Source organism: Sus scrofa, chromosome 1, assembly GCF_000003025.6.
Source record: "Sus scrofa isolate TJ Tabasco breed Duroc chromosome 1, Sscrofa11.1, whole genome shotgun sequence".
Classification (NCBI taxonomy): Eukaryota; Metazoa; Chordata; class Mammalia; order Artiodactyla; family Suidae; genus Sus; species Sus scrofa.
Genome location: NC_010443.5, coordinates 181,992,176 through 182,011,192, shown reverse-complemented (window position 1 = coordinate 182,011,192; position 19,017 = coordinate 181,992,176). Strand labels below are relative to the sequence as shown.

The 19,017-nt window shown below is 42.6% G+C and overlaps 2 protein-coding genes across 2 annotated transcripts in view; both read right to left on the bottom strand.

The window, feature by feature from the left end:
* Positions 1,234-17,232, bottom strand: PTGER2 (prostaglandin E receptor 2). The gene is made up of 2 exons (XM_003353488.4): positions 14,894-17,232; positions 1,234-4,942 (listed from the first exon to the last, which is right to left on the bottom strand). Exons 1-2 carry the CDS (start codon positions 15,737-15,739, stop codon positions 4,709-4,711), a joined length of 1,080 nt encoding a protein of 359 aa, XP_003353536.1. The 5' UTR covers positions 15,740-17,232; the 3' UTR covers positions 1,234-4,708.
* Positions 4,818-19,017, bottom strand: part of PTGDR (prostaglandin D2 receptor) — a 52,870-nt gene continuing 38,670 nt past the window's right edge. The window contains exon 3 of the mRNA XM_013993410.2: positions 4,818-4,942. The gene's annotated coding sequence lies outside the window, so the exon portion shown is untranslated. The remainder of the gene's footprint in view (positions 4,943-19,017) is intronic.

Genomic DNA, 19,017 nt, shown 5'->3' with positions numbered 1-19,017 from the left:
AAGGTTGAGTGTCAACAATGACAGGACCCAGTGAAAGGAGGAGAGGGGACAGTCTGTGCTGTAAAAAGTGTGCTCCAGAAGGGGATGAAGGGAGGAGAGTAAAGACAAACGTTGTGGTAGCAGAAAGGGCAATAAGGACAGATGATCTCAAGAGCCAGTCTTTGTCTAATCTTTTTCCATTTTGTTAAAATTTGCTATTTCTTGATATTTTTACCAGCATTTTAAACTGTGCAGAATTGCTAGATATACTCTTTCTCTATAATAGCTGATAGACCCATCCTAGCTTAAATTTGAGGATACAGCCTGCCCTAGTGCCGAATGAGTTTTCTTGATTTTTCTCACTCCAGTAGTCCTTGTTAAAAGAAAGCTTCAGTTCATTTCTAGACCACTGAATGTGGCTATCACCTTCTGCCCTGCTTAGGAAGAGCTATTATGGTGTACTGTTCTGGGGAGGGAAAACACAGGAAGATGTTTCAATCGGAGCTCCTTTCTCTCCTCCAATTATGTAAACTGCCTCCAGGCTTGGGTAAATGTAAATGCTGAGCCTCAGGGGAGCAGGGTCTAGGAGAAGTATTTTGGTAAAGAAATCTATAGTATCTTGCCCCGTTCCATAGAGATGAGGCTGATGTCTATTCCCCAAGCTTGCCAGAGGACATCTACATGGAGTAGAAGGCAGGAAGAGAGGCTGCCCATTTTGTGGTTTCAACTTTTGTGTTGGTATAATTTTTAAAGAACATCTTTTTAATCACCTTATGCTGGATATTCTTCATCTGCCCTCTACATCCACACTCCACCTGTCCTGTGGGCTTCCTGGGTTGCATTACCCAGGTTCCCCTCAGTCTCTGGATTATAGTTGGCTTTGACCAATGGGAAGAACAGGCACAAAGGCAGGGAGGAGGACAGGTCTTCCAGGAAACTAGTCCCCTTCTTCCTCCCTGTGGTTTGGCAGCAGCTGTGCTTCCCTAGTGAAGGCCCAAACTGCTGTTGGGTGGCATCTTGTATGGCTTTCACTGCTCCTCCCTCATCCCTTCAGGCCTGGGGGTGGTATCAGCTTCCAAGGGACCCTCCACCACCCCTTGCTGATTCCCTTAAGATGCCCATCCCTCCACAAATATTCCTTTCATTCAACAGTCCTCAGTTACCCTTCTGAGTGTGCCATCTCCTTCTGCTGGCATCATCATTGACGTGTCTGACTTCGCAGGTTTTAAAAAATGAAACTCAGGGATCACAGAATTAAACCACCCCACTGACCTTTAATAATATATACATTTTATAGGAAATACAAAAATATAATTAAGAAAATTTACTTACAATAACAAATCACAAAAGCTACCAGAAAAAGTACCTTTCTGAAATAAAAATTAATGCCCAATACATGGCCTTACTCCCATGCATAAATTAGATGATAGCTTCAGTGAAATGCTAATATAACAATTATTTCCATAGTGTGTATTTCAGGCGATCCAATGCTTTGTAAATTAAAAAAAATCAATTATAATGCTGTTAGTATAATGATTGGAGGTATGTTTAAATGTGCACTCAGAGAGTAATTCCAATGGAGTTGTGTTTGAGAAAGGCAGAAGTTTGTCATATAAATTACCATTTGTGGGGAAGACTGTTTCTCTATCTGTGAATGACTCAATAGGGGCTCTTCCCAAATCCAGAAAACCATTAGATCTGGCTTAGACCATTAGATCTGGCTAAGTGAAGTAAACAAATCTCTACTTAGTGTGAGCTAACTGCCTTCCCCTGCCTTTCAAAGTCATCAAATTCTAAACTTGAATATGTTGCTTTCTCTTGGTTCAAAGCAGAGCTGACGTTCCATTAGCATGAGGGCAGTCTTTTTTTCAAAGTGCTATCGTGACCAGGCAGAGGCCCCAAGAGATAAACTGAATTTCACACTGAGAACATAGTGATGTGGGTCAGATGTGCCCTCTCCCAGCCCACAATTCAGGGTCCAGGGCCTGCGGCCTCTGCCAGCATGGGGGCTTGGGGTTGGCGCTGTTTCTAGAGCTTTGGTCTGGCTCTAGGTTGTCTTGCGACCAGACCACTTTGAGATGCTGGCTTTTTGGAGGCTGTTTATAGTTTCTAAGCAAACTCAGGCCTTATCAGGACCTCTGGAGATTCAAGGCCACAATTTAGTGTCCCCAGGTTTCTCTTGGGAAAGATGACCACAGTGAACCATCCAGGAACACGTCAGCTCAGAATAGATTACCTTGGCCACCCCATTTCTGGACACCTGAAGTTAGGGCTGGTATTATGAGTTGAATATCCAGTATAGTTTTCTTCTCTGTTTTCATTCCATTGATTATCCAGGGAAAATAATAAAATCTATGTCTTCCTTCATCACAATTCAGCTCTCTGATATGTAGGTTAAGTTCTGTGTTTTAACCTGGAAACGAATCGGTAAACTTAAACAGGTATGACTGATATGATTTTTTAAGGGAATATTTTCATATCAAATCTAAATAATTTTTTCTATTACCTTGAAATTTCCATTAATAGTAAGTGATTAACTATTACATAGGATTTTAACCTTCAATTCCTTCTATGTCAATATCAGTGCAAATGAAATAATAGGATTTAGATTTCCTATTCTAACCTTCAATTCCTATTCTATGTAAACATCAGTGCAAATGAAATAATAGGATTTAGCATTTCACACAGTGCAAGAAACAGGAGTACACTACAAAATGAAGCTCTTGAAATTTACCAGTTCTTAAATGGCTTAAACTCTTATATTTTGGGTCCACAGAATGAATACTTTTGTTTCCACTAGTGACATTATGCCCAAGTTTGCACTTTTTAAAAAAGGTTCTCAGGCATTATTTGAGAACTTTGGGGGGTAGTAAGATAGGGTGAATGGTTGTAGTTAACATTTTGATTTGGGGGGAAAAAAAGAGTCATCTGACAAAAGAAATTAATGTTCTAGATTTGAAGTAACTTCAGAACTTTATGTTTAGGAATTACCTATGACCCTAATTAGTCCTATTTAGAACAATTTCTTAACTCCAGTGTGCTTAGTGGACAGGAAGATTTATTTACACGTCCAGAGTTTAGCTAAAGTAACTTTTGCCTGGTTTGTTTGAATTAGTAGAAAAGCGAACCATTTATTTATCCTTTTTAAAATAAGGGCTGATTGGACATAGACTGTGTCAAAATACACTGATTTCTAGATTGGTAAGGAATCACTCCTAAGTGATTATCTAATCTGATAACTACTTATAGAAAATAGTTTTATGTAAGCAAGTCAATGAGACTTTAGAAAAAAATTCTTCTTCTTTTGGGTTTTTTTAATATCAGCTATGCTGTAATAACACTCATTGCAAAAAAAGAAAAAAAAAAAAGAAAGAAAAGAAAAAGAAAGTGACCACTATTTTGACGATCATGCCGTAAGGGGAAAAAGCAAACAAAACACATCTAATACTAAGTATTATATTGAATATTTTAAACTCTTATTTGAAAGGTGCCAAATTAAATAAAAAATTTCCACTTTTATTTCATTTAAAAATGATTACATCTACACTAATTATAAAATGTTATTGGGAGGGATTCATCAAATACTATTCCATTTTCACATTTTTGTTTTATAGTTTATTTTGTAACATTTCAGATGAGTTTACACTGTAACTAAGCTATAATTAAACAGTGCAAGTTCACTGGAATATTTTGATGCTGAGTTTATACCATACCAAACATTAGATCTAGAAATATATTAAGACATGACTCACTATTACATGATTTCCTATACAGTATGAGTCAGGCCATGTTTCCCAGATAAAAATACAGACAGATGAATTTTGCTACAACACATCCTAAAAAGATGTTTGCCACGGCCTCAACATTAGCATTAAAAGAGTTCCAGTGTATCTGAAGAACTGACCAGATTTTTTAAGTTTATAATTCTAATATCTGGTTTCAGACAAAGCCACATATACCCTTCTTTGAAATAGAATGAAGAGTATTAATCAGAATTACCTCTCCTAACACTCTGCTATTTACTGTTGAGAGGAAACTTCCTAACGTCTTCTTGGTTACTACTAGCACGATGGACATTATAAAATAAATAACCTGACACTATGACACACGGCTTCTGGTGGCCTGGTGAGAAAGCCGACATTAACCAACCAAGCCTACTCTTCTACGAGTTATACTGTCCTGATGAGAGAATATCCCCACATACACAAACACACAGTACAAAGCACCTCTGATTTTCAAACTCACTGCCCAAAGGAAGAAGGTTTGTTAAGCAGTCACAGGACACCAGGCTTGGTTGCTTCCACATATCCACTTCCTAGAGAATACATAAGAAGTTTTGTCTGGTCTGACTGTACACTGTATGTTTATAATGGTACTACCCTCGCAGATTAAAACAGAAAACACGTAACTATTTAGGGTTTTAAACAAATTACAAAACCACATGTTTTCTCATTCGACAGGAAAGCTGAAATCAAAAGGCACTGAGTTTTAAATGCAGATGGTTGTTCCTCTTAAAGGCCACCGAGGACAGGTTTTACAGATCCTCCTGTCACCTGCCATGAAGTGGCCTGTCAGCATGTCTGCAGCCCAAACCACTGCTGAAACACTTGTTTACTCTGTTTTATTAGGGTAGCTTCATTGTGTTTATAAACAAACTTTTTTCCATTTCTCCAAGGAATCGTTTCAAAATGATTGTGCTGGCTAACTAAGTACTTCTTAACCAGCATCCTCAAAGGTCAGCCGATTTACTGGCATTTGAGTGCGTAGAACAGGAAGTTAGTGTTGCATCTTGTGTTCTTAATGAAGCCCGACAACAGAGGACTGAACGCATGAGTCTCAGAACAGGAGGCCTCAGGATGGCAAAGACCCAAGGGTCGATTATTGAATTAATTGATAAAAATCTAAGAGCTTGGAGGTCCCACTTTTCTTCTCGGGAAAAGGTTTCATTCATATATGCAAAAATCTGTAAGAAGCAAAAGGGAAAAAAGATGTTAATTTTCCACTGTAGCAGTGGACAGGCTTAGAATATACACAATTTCTTAAGACTGAAAAGCGAAACGTGTTTTGTGTGTGGTTGCGGGGGTGAGAGGCCGGGAGCAAAATCCCACTCCTCTCACACATTTTCTCCTCATGGACACTGAAACCTAAGTACCGTCCTCTTTAACAGATGAGGAAGTGAGTTGATAACGACACGTCTCAGTTACTTCCAATACCGAATCTTGTTTAATTATAACAATTCAGTGAGAAAGGCTACACAACAGAGCATGTGTTCTGGCCACCCACCTGGCTGCCTGGATTTGAATTTTGGCTCCATAGACAGCTCTGGGACCACACTTATGAAAACTAAACTTTTTGTGCCTCAGTTTCTACATCTTTAAAGTGGATGATAATGATGACAATACCTATTCTAAGGGTGGCTGGGAGGATGACAGGGAGTCATCCTTGTCAGCTACTTTAACCTGTGCTCATCTAATAAGTGTTCCACGATGTCAGGTGTTACTATCTCCACTTTACCAATGAGGACACCGCAGTGGAGAGAAGTTAAGTGACTTGCCCAAGTTCCCAGGGTTGGTTAGTGGCTGACTCAGGACACAAGTCCCAGCTGCCTCGACACCAGAGCAAAGCTCACCATGTGCGATAGCCAGGTCTGTATGAGATCTCTGTTACAGCAAAGGTCTCCCAAACAAAGTCCTAAAAACAGATAAGCTGACACATCTTTGCATGTTGGCTGATGTTCTCAAGGTGGTTTACCAGTTCTCATCTGATTCCTTAGATGTTTAGGGAACAACACAACTTTTGGGCCAGATTGTAGGGAATGGAACAGTACATGCTTGATAAAGATCAAACACTTCCACATGTAAAGCACACCCAGTCATTTAAAACCAGTTCTTTAGAGAGCTCCACGGACTTTGTAACTAACAGCAGCTGGTGAGTTGGAGAGCCATTCCTTCTTTCCTCCACTCTCCTCTGCCAGAAGAAGGAATGGTTTATTTCCTTTTCCCCTGGTACTTGCTCTGCAGGCATCTGGCAAATGGATATACAAAGCAAATTGCAGGGAGGGAAAAGAGTAGTCATCTTGAGGTTGCTTATGTTAGGACAATATCCGGAAGGTTTGGCAGCTGTAGGTGTTTATGCCAGAGAATCTTGGCTTAGGGAATGGAGAAGAGACTTGGCACATGAGTAAGGGAAAAAAAGAAGTGATGGTGGATTTCCCTGAGTACAGAGAGAAGAGGAAAGTTGGATGGGGCTATGTAATGGAGCCATACTTTTCTTGTCAGCTAAACTCTTTGAATCAGAAACATATGGTATTATATGGTATACTTAAGGAGCGATTTTGGAATTTAGGATTTCAGCGTGATAGTGTACATAAATCTGATAGATTAAAATATATTAGTCACTACACACACACACACACACACCCTAGAGCATTTCGTTGTAGAAAAAGTCTATAGCTGAGTTTATGATCTAATTTCATCAAAGAATATAACATTGAATTGGCTTGTCCAAACAGCAGTGTAGACAGGGCTCAGCCTTCTAGCTCCACAGAGTCACACACAAAGATGAGTCAGGTTTTCAGTGGCAAATTACCCATACCATAGTTTCTGATCTCTTTAGAGTAGGACAGACCAATGAGAAGTGAACAATGGTTTTAGAAGATGAAGCAATTCTGTACTATTTTTTCCCTTTCGTTTTCGTCTCCTATGCTGAGTAATTTTCAGGAATGCTTAAAATCTGCATTTCAGGAGATGGCCAATAAATTGTAGATCATCTCTTCTTTTTTCTTTGGAAAGAGACATACTTCAGAGACCCTTGGAAGTCCTTGATGTAAGTTTTGTCTTCTTTTATCTCCCCATCTTTTTTTCTTTGGTTCTTGGCTTTTGTCTAGAGTTCACGATCTTTGATCTTGTGAACCCTGAATTTTTTAAAAATGTAAATTATATGTAGCATAAAATTTACTATTTTTAATCATTTGCAAGTGTCATTACATACATTCACATTGCTGTAGAACCGTATGGTTTATATTTTTTATTTTCTGTATATTATGATGTTCTATCTGGGGAGAGACTGATCCTTCCAGGGCTAGGCAATCCTGAGAGACAGCCAGGGGCTCACCCTGGCACAAACCTTTGATATGCAAACTAACCAATGCAGAGCCCCTCTATCTGGTCCTGTGCCCTAGGAAGCAGTATTCCTCTGCTTTAATTATTCCAGGGCCCAGTACCAGGCAACCAGGCAACCTTATAGCTGAGAGCCTGTCGAATGCTTCAGAATAACCCGTCTGAAACTGCTCACCCTACCTCGCCTTGCCTTTCGCTCGGAAACTCCAGTAAAGGCCATGGCCCGGGCTCTCCCAAGCTCCTGCTCCTCCTGCCTCCTGACCTGCACTAGTACCTCCTCACGTGGCCCTGCATGTCATGTGGTGCTTCCTGTTTCTCAGACCTGTGAGGATGATAAACTGTTTCCTGGAGCCTCTCCCGTGGCTGCACCTGACTGACCATCACATAAAAGAAGAGGGAAACAGCAACCGTCACCACCATCCATCTCCAGAATGTTTTTCATTTTCCCAAATTGAAACTGCTATTAAACAACGACTTCATGTTCCCCTCTCCCTCCAGAGGATCCTGGATTTTAAGGCTGACAAGATGAATGTAAATCAATCAATTAATAATGTTTCTGTGATAGTCTGGAATTCAGCTTCAGAGGCTGGTAGAACTTATAAACAAATACATCTGCTATGAGAAAAATGCCAAGTACTAATGTAAGTTCGTTTAATCAGTTTTAGTGAGTTTTAATTCCTTAGAACAGATTCTCTCTACAGGGCTTTGCGGAGAGTAGAGAGCTTGCTGTGATACCTACAAAACAGCATAGATGAAAATCTGTGTTTTTTGGATTGTCTTCTGTAGAATTCTTGCAGCCTCCAAGGAAAACATTTTGGCACTGACATGGCATTGTTTCAGCTACTTTCCTACCTTTAATATAACTACATAGTGGCTTCAGAATTTTAGAGCAAATGCGAAATTTATTTGGCTGCTCTTTGAACTCATCTGAGGATTTTAAAAAAATATTCTGATGGCTTGCTCCCTCCTTCAGACTGCTTTAATTAGTCAGGGCTGTAATCCAGGTTTTCAGGACTTTTAAAGCCCCCACCCCTACAGGCGATTCTAATATGCAGCCCACTGTCTTAGCACTTTACTTAACACCTGAAATAATTTAAAATTATTCATTTATCACACTTAAAGACAAAAGACCTCCTTAGGCATGGCCAATCAAACAAATGACATGGAGCTCCCAGAATTCAGTTTCTGATCACTAGTATACAATGATTTTCCTTTGGAAACTGAATCCTACAGAGACAGCAGCTGATATTTCCTGAATACCTATGTGTGACATACATGGTGCTAAGCGATTTGTGTCTTATTCTGTTTAATTCTTGCACAAGCTGTAAAGTTTTTGTAAGGAGGAGATCAAGGCTTAGAAGAGTAGTTACCTTGCCCCAAATCACACGGCAGGCAAGTAGGAAAGTCATGGAGTCACAAGCAAGGGGACCCAAACTTTCCTCTTAGCTGCTACACACTGTCGCCACCTGTATAAAAAGCTTATGATGTAAACTCTTAGGTGAAATTCACCACTGGCTGATTATGGGTTGGTAGGAGATTTTTTTTTTTTTTTGAAGCTGTCACAAAGATTTATAGTTATCACTGCTCCTGTTTATAGATTTGAAAACCATGGTTATCTCTAAGTAGCTACTTGGCTTTGTTTATAGGGTTTTTCTTTCCTCCACACTTTCCACAGCTAAATTGCAGGCAGTGACGATCAACTTACCAAGGGTAAAGACATAACACACCAATTCTCTTTAGGGAAAACGACTACAGTCCTTGCTGTCTAAACTTTTAAAACTCATTGTAATTATGTTGTTATTCACAATCACCATTTTAAAATATCAAATGGCAAATGAAAAGGTGTCAAGTGAAAATACTCATATAGAGGAACTTTTTTTTTAAAGGTAAAGTGTATTAAATCTATTTCATCAATCCCCAAACACATCACTGATGATGTATGAACGATAAAGAGCCTTCCAGTAGTGCATGGATTTTAACTCAAAATGTCAACAGGCAAAGTTCATTGTGGTTATGCATAGATCTCTGGATTTCTCTTTCATCCCTACTGAATTATGATATTGGGCATGTATGTAACCAATAAATTTCATACCAATTTTATAACCTCCGTTCATGTTACATTTTACATAAATAGTGTCAGGAATGAATGGGAAACTCCAATACTGTTTACTCGAGTTTGTTCTATGTTGTAAATATCAGATGTCCATTTATATAAGATTTACTTAGAAATTATAGCTCTAAAGAATTTCTAAAAATGAAGACACTTTTAGAATGAGTCAGTGGTTCACTCCTGAAATTTCAGAACTGAATAAAATGTACTTTATTCTAATGGAATGTAGAAAATAGTTTAAAATGACCAGAAGCTCTCCACAGTTATGACTGAAGTAATGAAAAAGTGGCTTGATGTGGGTTGGAAATTAAGACGCAAACATTATCTGAGTCAAGGATGGAGGTCTGATGTATTTCCTGTGTCCCATTCCATTTCATGATGAAAGAAAGTTTCTACTTATCTCTGTGAAATGATGACAATAGCTGATTAACACAAGGAGGAATTTATTAATATGTACAATATTCCTTTAGTGCATAAACAGTTTGAATTATATTGTTGGTCTTATGTGTGATTTTATATTGGATAGCCAAAATAAAGCTTTTTAAAGAGTTAATTAAGAGATGTCTTATGTGAAGGCGTTCCTGTCCTGGCACAGTGGTTAATGAATCTGACTAGGAACCATGAGGTTGCAGGTTTGATCCCTGGCCTTGCTCAGTGGGTTAAGAATCTGGCGTTGCTGTGAGCTGTGGTGTAGGCTGCAGACACGGCTCCAATCCTGCATTGCTGTGGCTCTGGCGTAGGCCAGTGGCTACAGCTCTGATTAGATCCCTAGCCTGGGAACCTCCATATGCCACAGGAGTGGCCCTAGAAAAAGCAAAAAGACAAAAAAAAAAAAAAAAGTCTTATGTGTACCAAAATTTTATGTGAGGGGTAACTGATTATTTCTTAATTTAGACCAGCATTTGCAGTAAGTGGTTTCTTAGTCTCAGTCTCAGCTGTTCAATGAAGAGGTTTGTACAGAAGAAAAAAGAAATCGCACCTCGGTCCCAGCTCAGGCCCCTTGATTTGACATGGAGAAAAAGGTCTTTGCCATTTTATTTTTAAAGCTAAAAGTTGAAATTAGGAGACAGAGTGGTCCAGATATTTATAACATCTTCACAATTATCTTATGAAATCTTAGGTTAATCATACCACATGTTACCTGTGAAATGAGTACTTTCACTCTGACAGTAGATTAAATGTGGTTAAAAGCACAGTTTCTGTGCTTAAACTGCCAAACTTTGAATCCTGACTCTAACCTTCACTAGCTGTGGGACGCAGGGTAAGTTATTTGCCTCATTTGTAAAGTGGGAATAAAAACGCTATCTGTTTTACAGACTGTTGTGAAGACAGTGGGCTAATGTCTGTAAAAATCAGCACTCAAAAAATGTCAGCCATTTTGATGTTGATAATGATGACCTCTGAAGTTGAACTTGACCTGAACTTGCTGGGCATTTTACATATTGAAAGTTTCACTCCCCAAACTCTGGAAGTCCTAGGCTGGCATTCCTGGAGGGAGCAATAATTATGCACCTTGGGACGGTGGCTGACATGAGAAGTTCAAGCTTCCGAAATTCCTCACTCCCCTCACTCTTTTTTTTTTTTTTTTTTTTTGTCTTTTTGCTATTTTTTGGGCCACTCCCGCGGCATATGGAGGTTCCCAGGCTAGGGGTCGAATTGGAGCTGTAGCCACTGGCCTATGCCAGAGCCACAGCAACGCGGGATCCGAGCTGCGTCTGCAACCTACACCACAGCTTACGGCAACACCAGATCGTTAACCCACTGAGCAAGGGCAGGGACCGAACCCGCAACCTCATGGTTCCTAGTCGGATTTGTTAACCACTGCACCACGACGGGAACTCCTCTCCCCTCACTCTTGCAGTAGGCTAGTGTCCTACTGGGCCAGTGGTATAAGCCCACTGCTTCCAGTCCTGTTATTTCCAGGAAGGAAGAGGCAGAAATAGGGTAGACTGCTAGCATTTTCTGGGATATGGGAAGAAAATTAGTTGGACTAGCTCATTAATAATTATTTTACATTGATTATATTTTTCACTGATACCATTTGGGATATAAAGGGTTAAATAAAATATATGAATCAGTAATTACATTTTATCTGTTTCTTTTTATATATTGTTACGTGGCTCCTAGAAAGTTTGAAATTCCTTACGTGGCTCACATTTGTGGTTCACTATAGTTCTATTAAGCTGCGTGTGCTCTCTTAGGAGCATAGAATTTCTGAAGGCAACCAGAGGCCTTTGCCATGTCTACAAAAAACCCTGGTTAGAAGGTGTGGAAATTATTCCTGCCTCGAGTAGGAGATTGATGTAGGCCATTTCTGACCATAATTTTAGTGTGGGCCAAGTAGAATAAAAGGACACGGGGTGGGGGGAAGCACCCCCTAGGGACTCATTCAGATACAGGAGAATGTAAGGCACCACACAATAGCCTGGAGTTTTGAATTGTCAGATAAGCCTTCCAAGAAATCCTGGGTAGTGCAGCATTTGATAAAGTTTAAAGTGCTATGCAAATGAAAGATATTATCAAGTACCAATAATCTATTTACAAATTAAAATTAGTCAAACATCAATGTAAATTTCCTTTTTAAGAGATGACAATATTTCCCATTTAAGGTACAGTTCAAACATCTATTTCTAGTGGATTATCTGTAGTTCATCTGGAAAATGTGTCATGTTAGTCCCAAGGCAAGATGTCATCTTAGCTGGCTTTCTAGGTTATATTCACACTAGGCTTTTCTTTGGTTTTATCTGGGACTCTCTGCCATGCACATATACAGAAGAGAACCTAGATAATATCTGCTGATATTGTCAATGCCAAGGAGTGGCTTAGAGGAGCTAAAGCCCCCTCATAACCTTCATGTGGCCTCCCTAAGCCATAAACAGGCACTGAAATAAAAACATAGCCTCCAAGTGAACCTCCTACACCCCTATCCCTTCTAACCGTACTTACAGCTTTTCCATTTGGCAACTCTGGGGCTGCCCCTGGCTTAATAGTAAATGAAGAGTGTGTGCCTATATATTTGCAAAGCAACATATGGCAATGATGGAGTTCTAATAATAAAAGACAAATTTGCTTGAAAACAGGGGAACCTGTTGAAAATCACCATTTTTATTTTTTATTTTTAATTTATTTTAATTTATTTTTATTTTTTGCTTTTTAGGGCCGCACCCATGGCATATGGAGGTTCCCAGGCTAAGAGCTACAGCTGCCGGCCTATACCACAGCCACAGCTAAGTCAGATCCGAGCCATATCTGTGACCTACACCACAGCTCATAGCAACACTGGATCCTTAACCCACTGAGTGAGATCAGGGATTGAACCCGAAACCTCATGGTTCCTAGTTGGATTCATTTCTGCTGAGCCACGACGGGAACTCCAGCCGGCTTTATTTTTTAAAGTACAGTTTATACAGTGGGGCAGTCATATGGTGGACAGTCCTCCTGCTTTCCTCCTCAAAGGGAAGAAATCCTTTTCACAAAATGTGTGGTCATTTCTGAGCCTGTCCCCATGCTGTTTAAGTAGCTGGGGGCAGAGGATATTTTTATGTGAACACACTCACAAATGACAGCTACAACTCTAAGAAGCAACATCCTCATTCTCACCAGCCCGAGAGGCACCCCCAACTACATAGTGGTTTATGTATCTCAAGTTAAAGTCCACGTTGTTTAGTGGAACTTGAAATGCTTGTTCTCTCAGATGCATGTTCTGTATCCTAGTCTTGACCCCAAATGGTTAATTTAGCTCCAAACAGAACAAACTCGTGGATGCCACATTGGTTTCTACCTCATAGCATTTCTGTTGCACGAGCTCCGTGGCTCAGAGTGAATGGGAAATGTGGCCTCCCACAGTCCTACCTAAGTTTTTAAAAGGACATCTTTCTTTCTTTCCCTCCCTCCCTTCCTTTTTAGAGCCGCCGTGGCATATAGAAGTTCCCAAGTTAGGAGTCCAATTGGAGCTACAGCTGCCGGCCTACGCCATAGCAATGCCAGATGTGACCTATGCCGCAGCTCACAACAACACCGGATCCATAACTCACTGAGCAAGGCCAGGGATTGAACTTGCATTCCCATGGATACTAGTTGGGTTCTTAACCTGCTGAGCCACAAGAAAAAACCCCCAAAGGGCATCTTTTATGCACTTCATTTCATTCCTCTCAAAGTGTAACTTATGGATTCAGACCAGCTTCTAACCCGACAGAGGATGGGACATAAGTGTGAGAGGATGGGGGGACCAAGGAGGAGAGAGCATAGTTAAGAAAGGGAGTTAACTTATGAAGGAAGAGTCATATCTGGGCTTTTAGGATCCTGTGTCCTTTCCCACCTCTGAGGATGAGCATATGAAGATAATCAAAAGCAGTGATGGAAATGGAAAGTAGGATAAAGTTACTTCTTCAGCTTCTACAGGTCACACCTGCTAACGTTAGGCATCATCTATCTCTTTTCTCCAAGACTGTGGCAGTTGGTCACTGCCAACTGTTTACTCCTTGTAGAGTCAGCCTTGTGCGTCTGAAGATTAGGAACTGGAGTGGCTAAGACTCTGAGTTCTCATTTCTCTGTAAGAATCCAGTACACGCTCCAATGCATCCCAGGCTTTGCTACCCATGCCACACCTTAGAAGGCTCAAACTCACAGCATCGTTTAACTAATTGCCAATGTTGCCACCAACCAGGGCAGTACCCACCCCAGAACCTAGGCAAAGGGTTCCTCCAAGCAACCACACTTTCCTCTATTTATCATTATGAACACATTATGAATTTTCATGGCTACAATAAATTATACTCACATGTGTAACCTGGGAAATCTGTACACTAGGCTTTGATGAACTTTTTTTTTTTTTTTTTTGTCTTTTGTTGTTGTTGCTATTTCTTGGGCCGCTCCCGCGGCATATGGAGGTTCCCAGGCTAAGGGTTGAATTGGAGCTGTAGCCACCGGCCTACGCCAGAGCCACAGCAACTCGGGATCTGAGCCATGTCTGCAACCTACACCACAGCTCACGGCAACGCCGGATCGTTAACCCACTGAACAAGGGCAGGGACCGAACCCGCAACCTCATGGTTCCTAGTCTGATTCGTTAACCACTGTGCCACGACGGGAACTCCGGCTTTGATGAACTTTTAAGACAAATAGTGAATGTTCTGGGCTTCTGCAGTGGGGACCCTTCTCACTTGGGCCCATTCTCAAAGGCAGCTGGAATGCTACAGGAGGTATCACATTTTGCTCTGGGAAACAGAAAGCAGAGCCTGGAAAACCAGCATCAGTGGTTGCTTGTGGGGCTGGGGGTGGGGTGGGATTGGGAGGCAAAGCACAGCTCAGGGAAGTCAAGCTGTAACTGACAGCTATCCAAAGGTGAAGAGGCTGCTTCTTCCTTGAGTACTAAGCCTGGGTGGCCTTGGAGGGACAGGACACTATACTAGGGCTCTGACTCTAGGATGGGGTCTGGGCTTCTTAGTGGAGGGCCAAGACTCCCTTTCAGGGGGACTGTATTGATATATGTGAGAAACACTAGCAGAGAGATGCCCGTACACTGGCATCAGGGGAGGAGGAAGTGAGGTAAAGGTGAGAAGTGAGAGGGGAAGGCTACAGACATTTACAAATTAGGACATATCTTTATAAGTTGCAAAAATCTGTGTGGTGGTGGAAAGGGTGGGGGTTAGAGGGGAGAGCTGTGGAAATGAAGTGAGTGACTTACTGTGAAAGGCAAGGAGCAGACAGCGAAGGTGATGGTCATGATAGCCAGAAGAATGAGATGGTCCATCTCCTCCGCCACTGATACCCTTTCCCCTCTCCTGCGGCTGCCAGGGCCAGCCCGACTGCTGCCCAAGGAGGGTCCGCAGCGGCTGTTCCTGCCACGGCGGTGCATGCGGATGAGGTTAAGGATGACACTGAAGTTGCAGGCGAGCACTGCGATGATGAGGAGCAGCAGCAGGGTGGCATAAAGCCGCAGGTAAGTGCTCTGTTCGTGCCCAATGAAGCACCACGTCCCAGGGCAGTACTGGACGTAATCCTGGTGGTCCAGCAGCGGCAGGGAGCAAAAGAGTAGTGAGACGGTGTAGATGGCGGGCAGCACAGCCAGGCCGCCGCGGTGAGTAATCCAGCGCTGGTAGAAGTAGGGGTGCCCAATGGCTAGGTAGCGCTCCAGGGCCATGGCAAACAGCATGAGCATAGTGGCCAGGCTGAAGAAGGTCATGGAGAAGGCAAAGTAGGTGCACACGCGCCTCTGGGGCGCCAGTGCCACCAGGGTCTGGTTCCGAGCATAAGAAGCCAGCACCACGGGGCTGATGAAGCAAGTCCCGAGCAAGTCTGTGAACACCAGCTCTGTCACCAGCACGTGGAACAGCGAGATGGAGTTCCCGTGGCCGGCGCCGCGCCCCAAGTCCCCCCGCCAGCGGCGCGCCAGCAGCGCCAGTGCGATGAGATTTCCCAACACCCCAGCCGAAAACATCACGGAGCTGATGGCTGGGCTTTCGCCCGAGAGAAGCCACTCTCGAGTATCGCAGCTCTCCCGCCGCCGGGACTCACTGGAGGTATTGCCCATGGTAGGTGCCTGGAGGAGAGGCGCGTCCTCCTCTCCCGCAGGCCGGTACCTGGCAGGAAGAGGATCTGAGAGCAGGAGTGATCCGGAGACCCAGAGGGAAAGGGGAGGGACCGAAATCCAGAGCCCCCTGCCGGCCTGCAGAGCGCACCCGGGGCTTGATCGGCCCAGGTCTCCCACGGCTACAGGAGTGGCCGCTTGGCTGCCACATCCAGACTGCGCTCCAGTGTCCTCCGTGGACCTGTGCCCCAAAGGCCGTAGCCGCTGCCTCTACCCTGTCCCGAGGGTGGCGCCTGGGATGTCCCAGGGCGAGAGTCTGCGAGCTGCCAGGAGGTGGACTGTCACGTGGTGAGTGTCTTGGGCGACCAGGCGGAGAGCGGAGGGGGGCCGGGCAAGGTGACTGGCAGGATCCGAGGTCCTGGATCCCGGATCCTTGGCTCTGGCGGCTGCTCAGTGCCTCCAGGCTGGCCGACCGACTGCCTCCGCTGGGAAGAGGGCTGGGAGTGGGGTCTGCATAGGATTCACGGGAGGCCGGGCAACGCCAGGGAAAGCAAAGCGACTCACCAAGCAATAGAGAAGTTAGGAGGACCCAGACCTGTGAGGCATGAAAAAGGGAACAGACACTAAAGACAGCTTGCAGCACAGGCAATATATTTTCCTTATCTTTTAAAAAACATTCTCAGGAAGATGCACTAAGAAGGCGGGACCAAAATAGGAGGAAGTGAAAAAGCAAGCCTATGCATTCAAGTAACCAAACCATGTGCACACAGAGCTGCCTGTGGCACTGTCGCTTTGATTCTGTTGCCAGCATTTTGGCTTTTTCCTATGTCAACACCATAACGGATAACCACTTGTTTAAGTAACAAAAAAAAAAAAAGAAAAAAGAAAGAAAAAGAGGCAGGGGGATGGGGGAGCGATTGTGTAGAACTGTGCTCACGGGCACAGCTTGAAATCATTGCACACTGTTCTCTAGTCAAGTTCGGCGGTGAAAGAAAATGTTCTTCTTTCATGTTTAGTTAACCATCCAGGACCCCTCTGGAAGACCTATTCCTGGTAACGTTTATGGATAAGTGGCCAGTTTCAGAGTCTGGAGCTGACAAAAATGGTTTCTTACTACCTATCATAATTACAGTCATGGGCTGATGTTCAAAACAAAAAAATCCAGTTTGACAGACAACATGGATAATTATATTCTATAAGGAGGGTCATGTTCCCTTGAGGAAGGGAGGAGGCTTGGGAGGGGGAAGGGTCTGCCTAGGGAACTGGCAAGGAGGGGCGGGGAATCATCCTGTGGAAGTAAAGGAAAGACTGCTGAAGAGCACACCCTATCTTGCAGCTTGCTGACTGTCTAGGATGATTTTAGCTCACTTTGATGATTCTGGCTTGGGGATTAGATTGAGGATGTGGTTCCCAACAGGACAAGTTCACAGAAGGTCTATCTTTCTCATGTAAGAGCATCAGTGGTGGCAGGCTGGGTGGGCCTCCAGGACTTTTTCCTCCAGGCCTGTCACTCCTAGCATGCTGGCTTTCTACCTGCTCTTCCCCATGGGACAGGAGGATTCAACCAGAGACATGGAACCACATTTTCATAGAAGTTCTATTGGACAGGCTGCTTTAGACCTTGCAAGCTGGTGGGAGAAGGCGGGGGAGTTTATGTAAGACTATTTGCTCACTTTGGTTCTAGTGTTGAGCCTAAATTCAGCACAGATCAGCCAGAGGCAGTCAAGATAGAAAGCTGGATGTGGATGAGAGCAAGAACAGACTGAGAAACTATGGGGACAAACTGGAATTCTTGAACAACTGTGATCTCCAAAGACAGACTGTTCCTGCCTGTGTTTGTCACTACTTCCAACTATGATGATGCAGATGTAGTGCAGGAGAAGCTGGTACCTTTCATGAAGCACTTGGCCTAGGACTTGGAGAAGCTGAAGATCTGGTGGAAGCTGGAGTCTGGGTACTGCCTCAGGCCAGCAAGGAGAGCCAGCAGATCAGTCACGATGTGTTAGTTACCATCATGCCTAGAGTCCTTCAGAACAGGAAAATCATGGCCATTGCTTTGCTGCTGCCTTATAGAGCTCACACAACATTTCTCTCATGGCCAAATGCTAACCTGAAACCATACAGGATCCTGGAAAACAGATCCTGCTAAGCTAAGCTGACATAATACAAAGTCACCACACTGCCCCACAGGTCTAGGCATCAAGTCTGCTGAATATGCTTCAGTCCAGAAATAATGTTATAGAAATGTACTTCCCCAGGGAGACATAATCTGAAAATTACAAAAATGTTACATGTATCCAGAAAAAGCAGAAATAATGTTCATCATTGCATGAATTTAGAACTAAACGTCCTTCCATTGAGGACTGGTTTAATAAATTTTGGTACACCTATACAACACAATCTACTGTTGTGAAAAAGGATGATGTGTATCTATATTTATTTATAAATATCTCTGCCGCTAATTGAGTAAAAAGCTTGTAATTATTCCATTCATATAAAATTATATGCATATGTATTTGCACAGAGCAGCATTTAGAAGGATGTTCAGCAAAATATTAATGGTAGTATCTCTGAGTAGTACTTTATTCATGCCTGTTTTGATGGATTTTTCTATAAGTACACATTAGCTTTATATCAGGAAATACAACAAAGCTGCTTTTTATTTAGAAAAAAATTAATCATCGGAGGTGTCCTTCCTATGTGGTGGAAAGTAGAGGTTTAAATGTTAATGTCTTCCATTCTCTTCCAGTTCTGTTCCTTAGTGAGTGGGAAAGTCTTGTCAGTTTCTTGAGACTGATCAAGAAGATGGGAAACACTATCCTTACAGTTTTCACAAGGCTTTTGCAACTGTCCTTCTTATTGAAGATTGGAAATCATTACACATTATGCACCATTTTTATGAGATGGTGACCTGCCCCCCTTGAAATGACTTTGACATTTGACTCTTGGTATCCATTAGTTAGTGCCATTGCCTAATCCAATTCTGACCCTACCATCACCAGGAAGTCATAAAGTTGGAAACAAAAAGTCAACCAAAGGGTCAAAAACAAAAAAAAAGCAGTCAATAGAAATTAACTTTGAGATTTGTTTAAAAAATTAAGGGCAATTTAAGTGGGCAGGTAGAGAATCTTAGCAGAGAAACTGGGGCTATAAAAAGAACTAAATGGAAATTCTAGAACTAAAACTCACAGTAGCTTGTGTTCGGCAGAATAGTGTGAACCTGAAGACTAATTGCATCTGATCACCTTGCATGTCATCATGACTTTTGTGCTCCTGGGAAA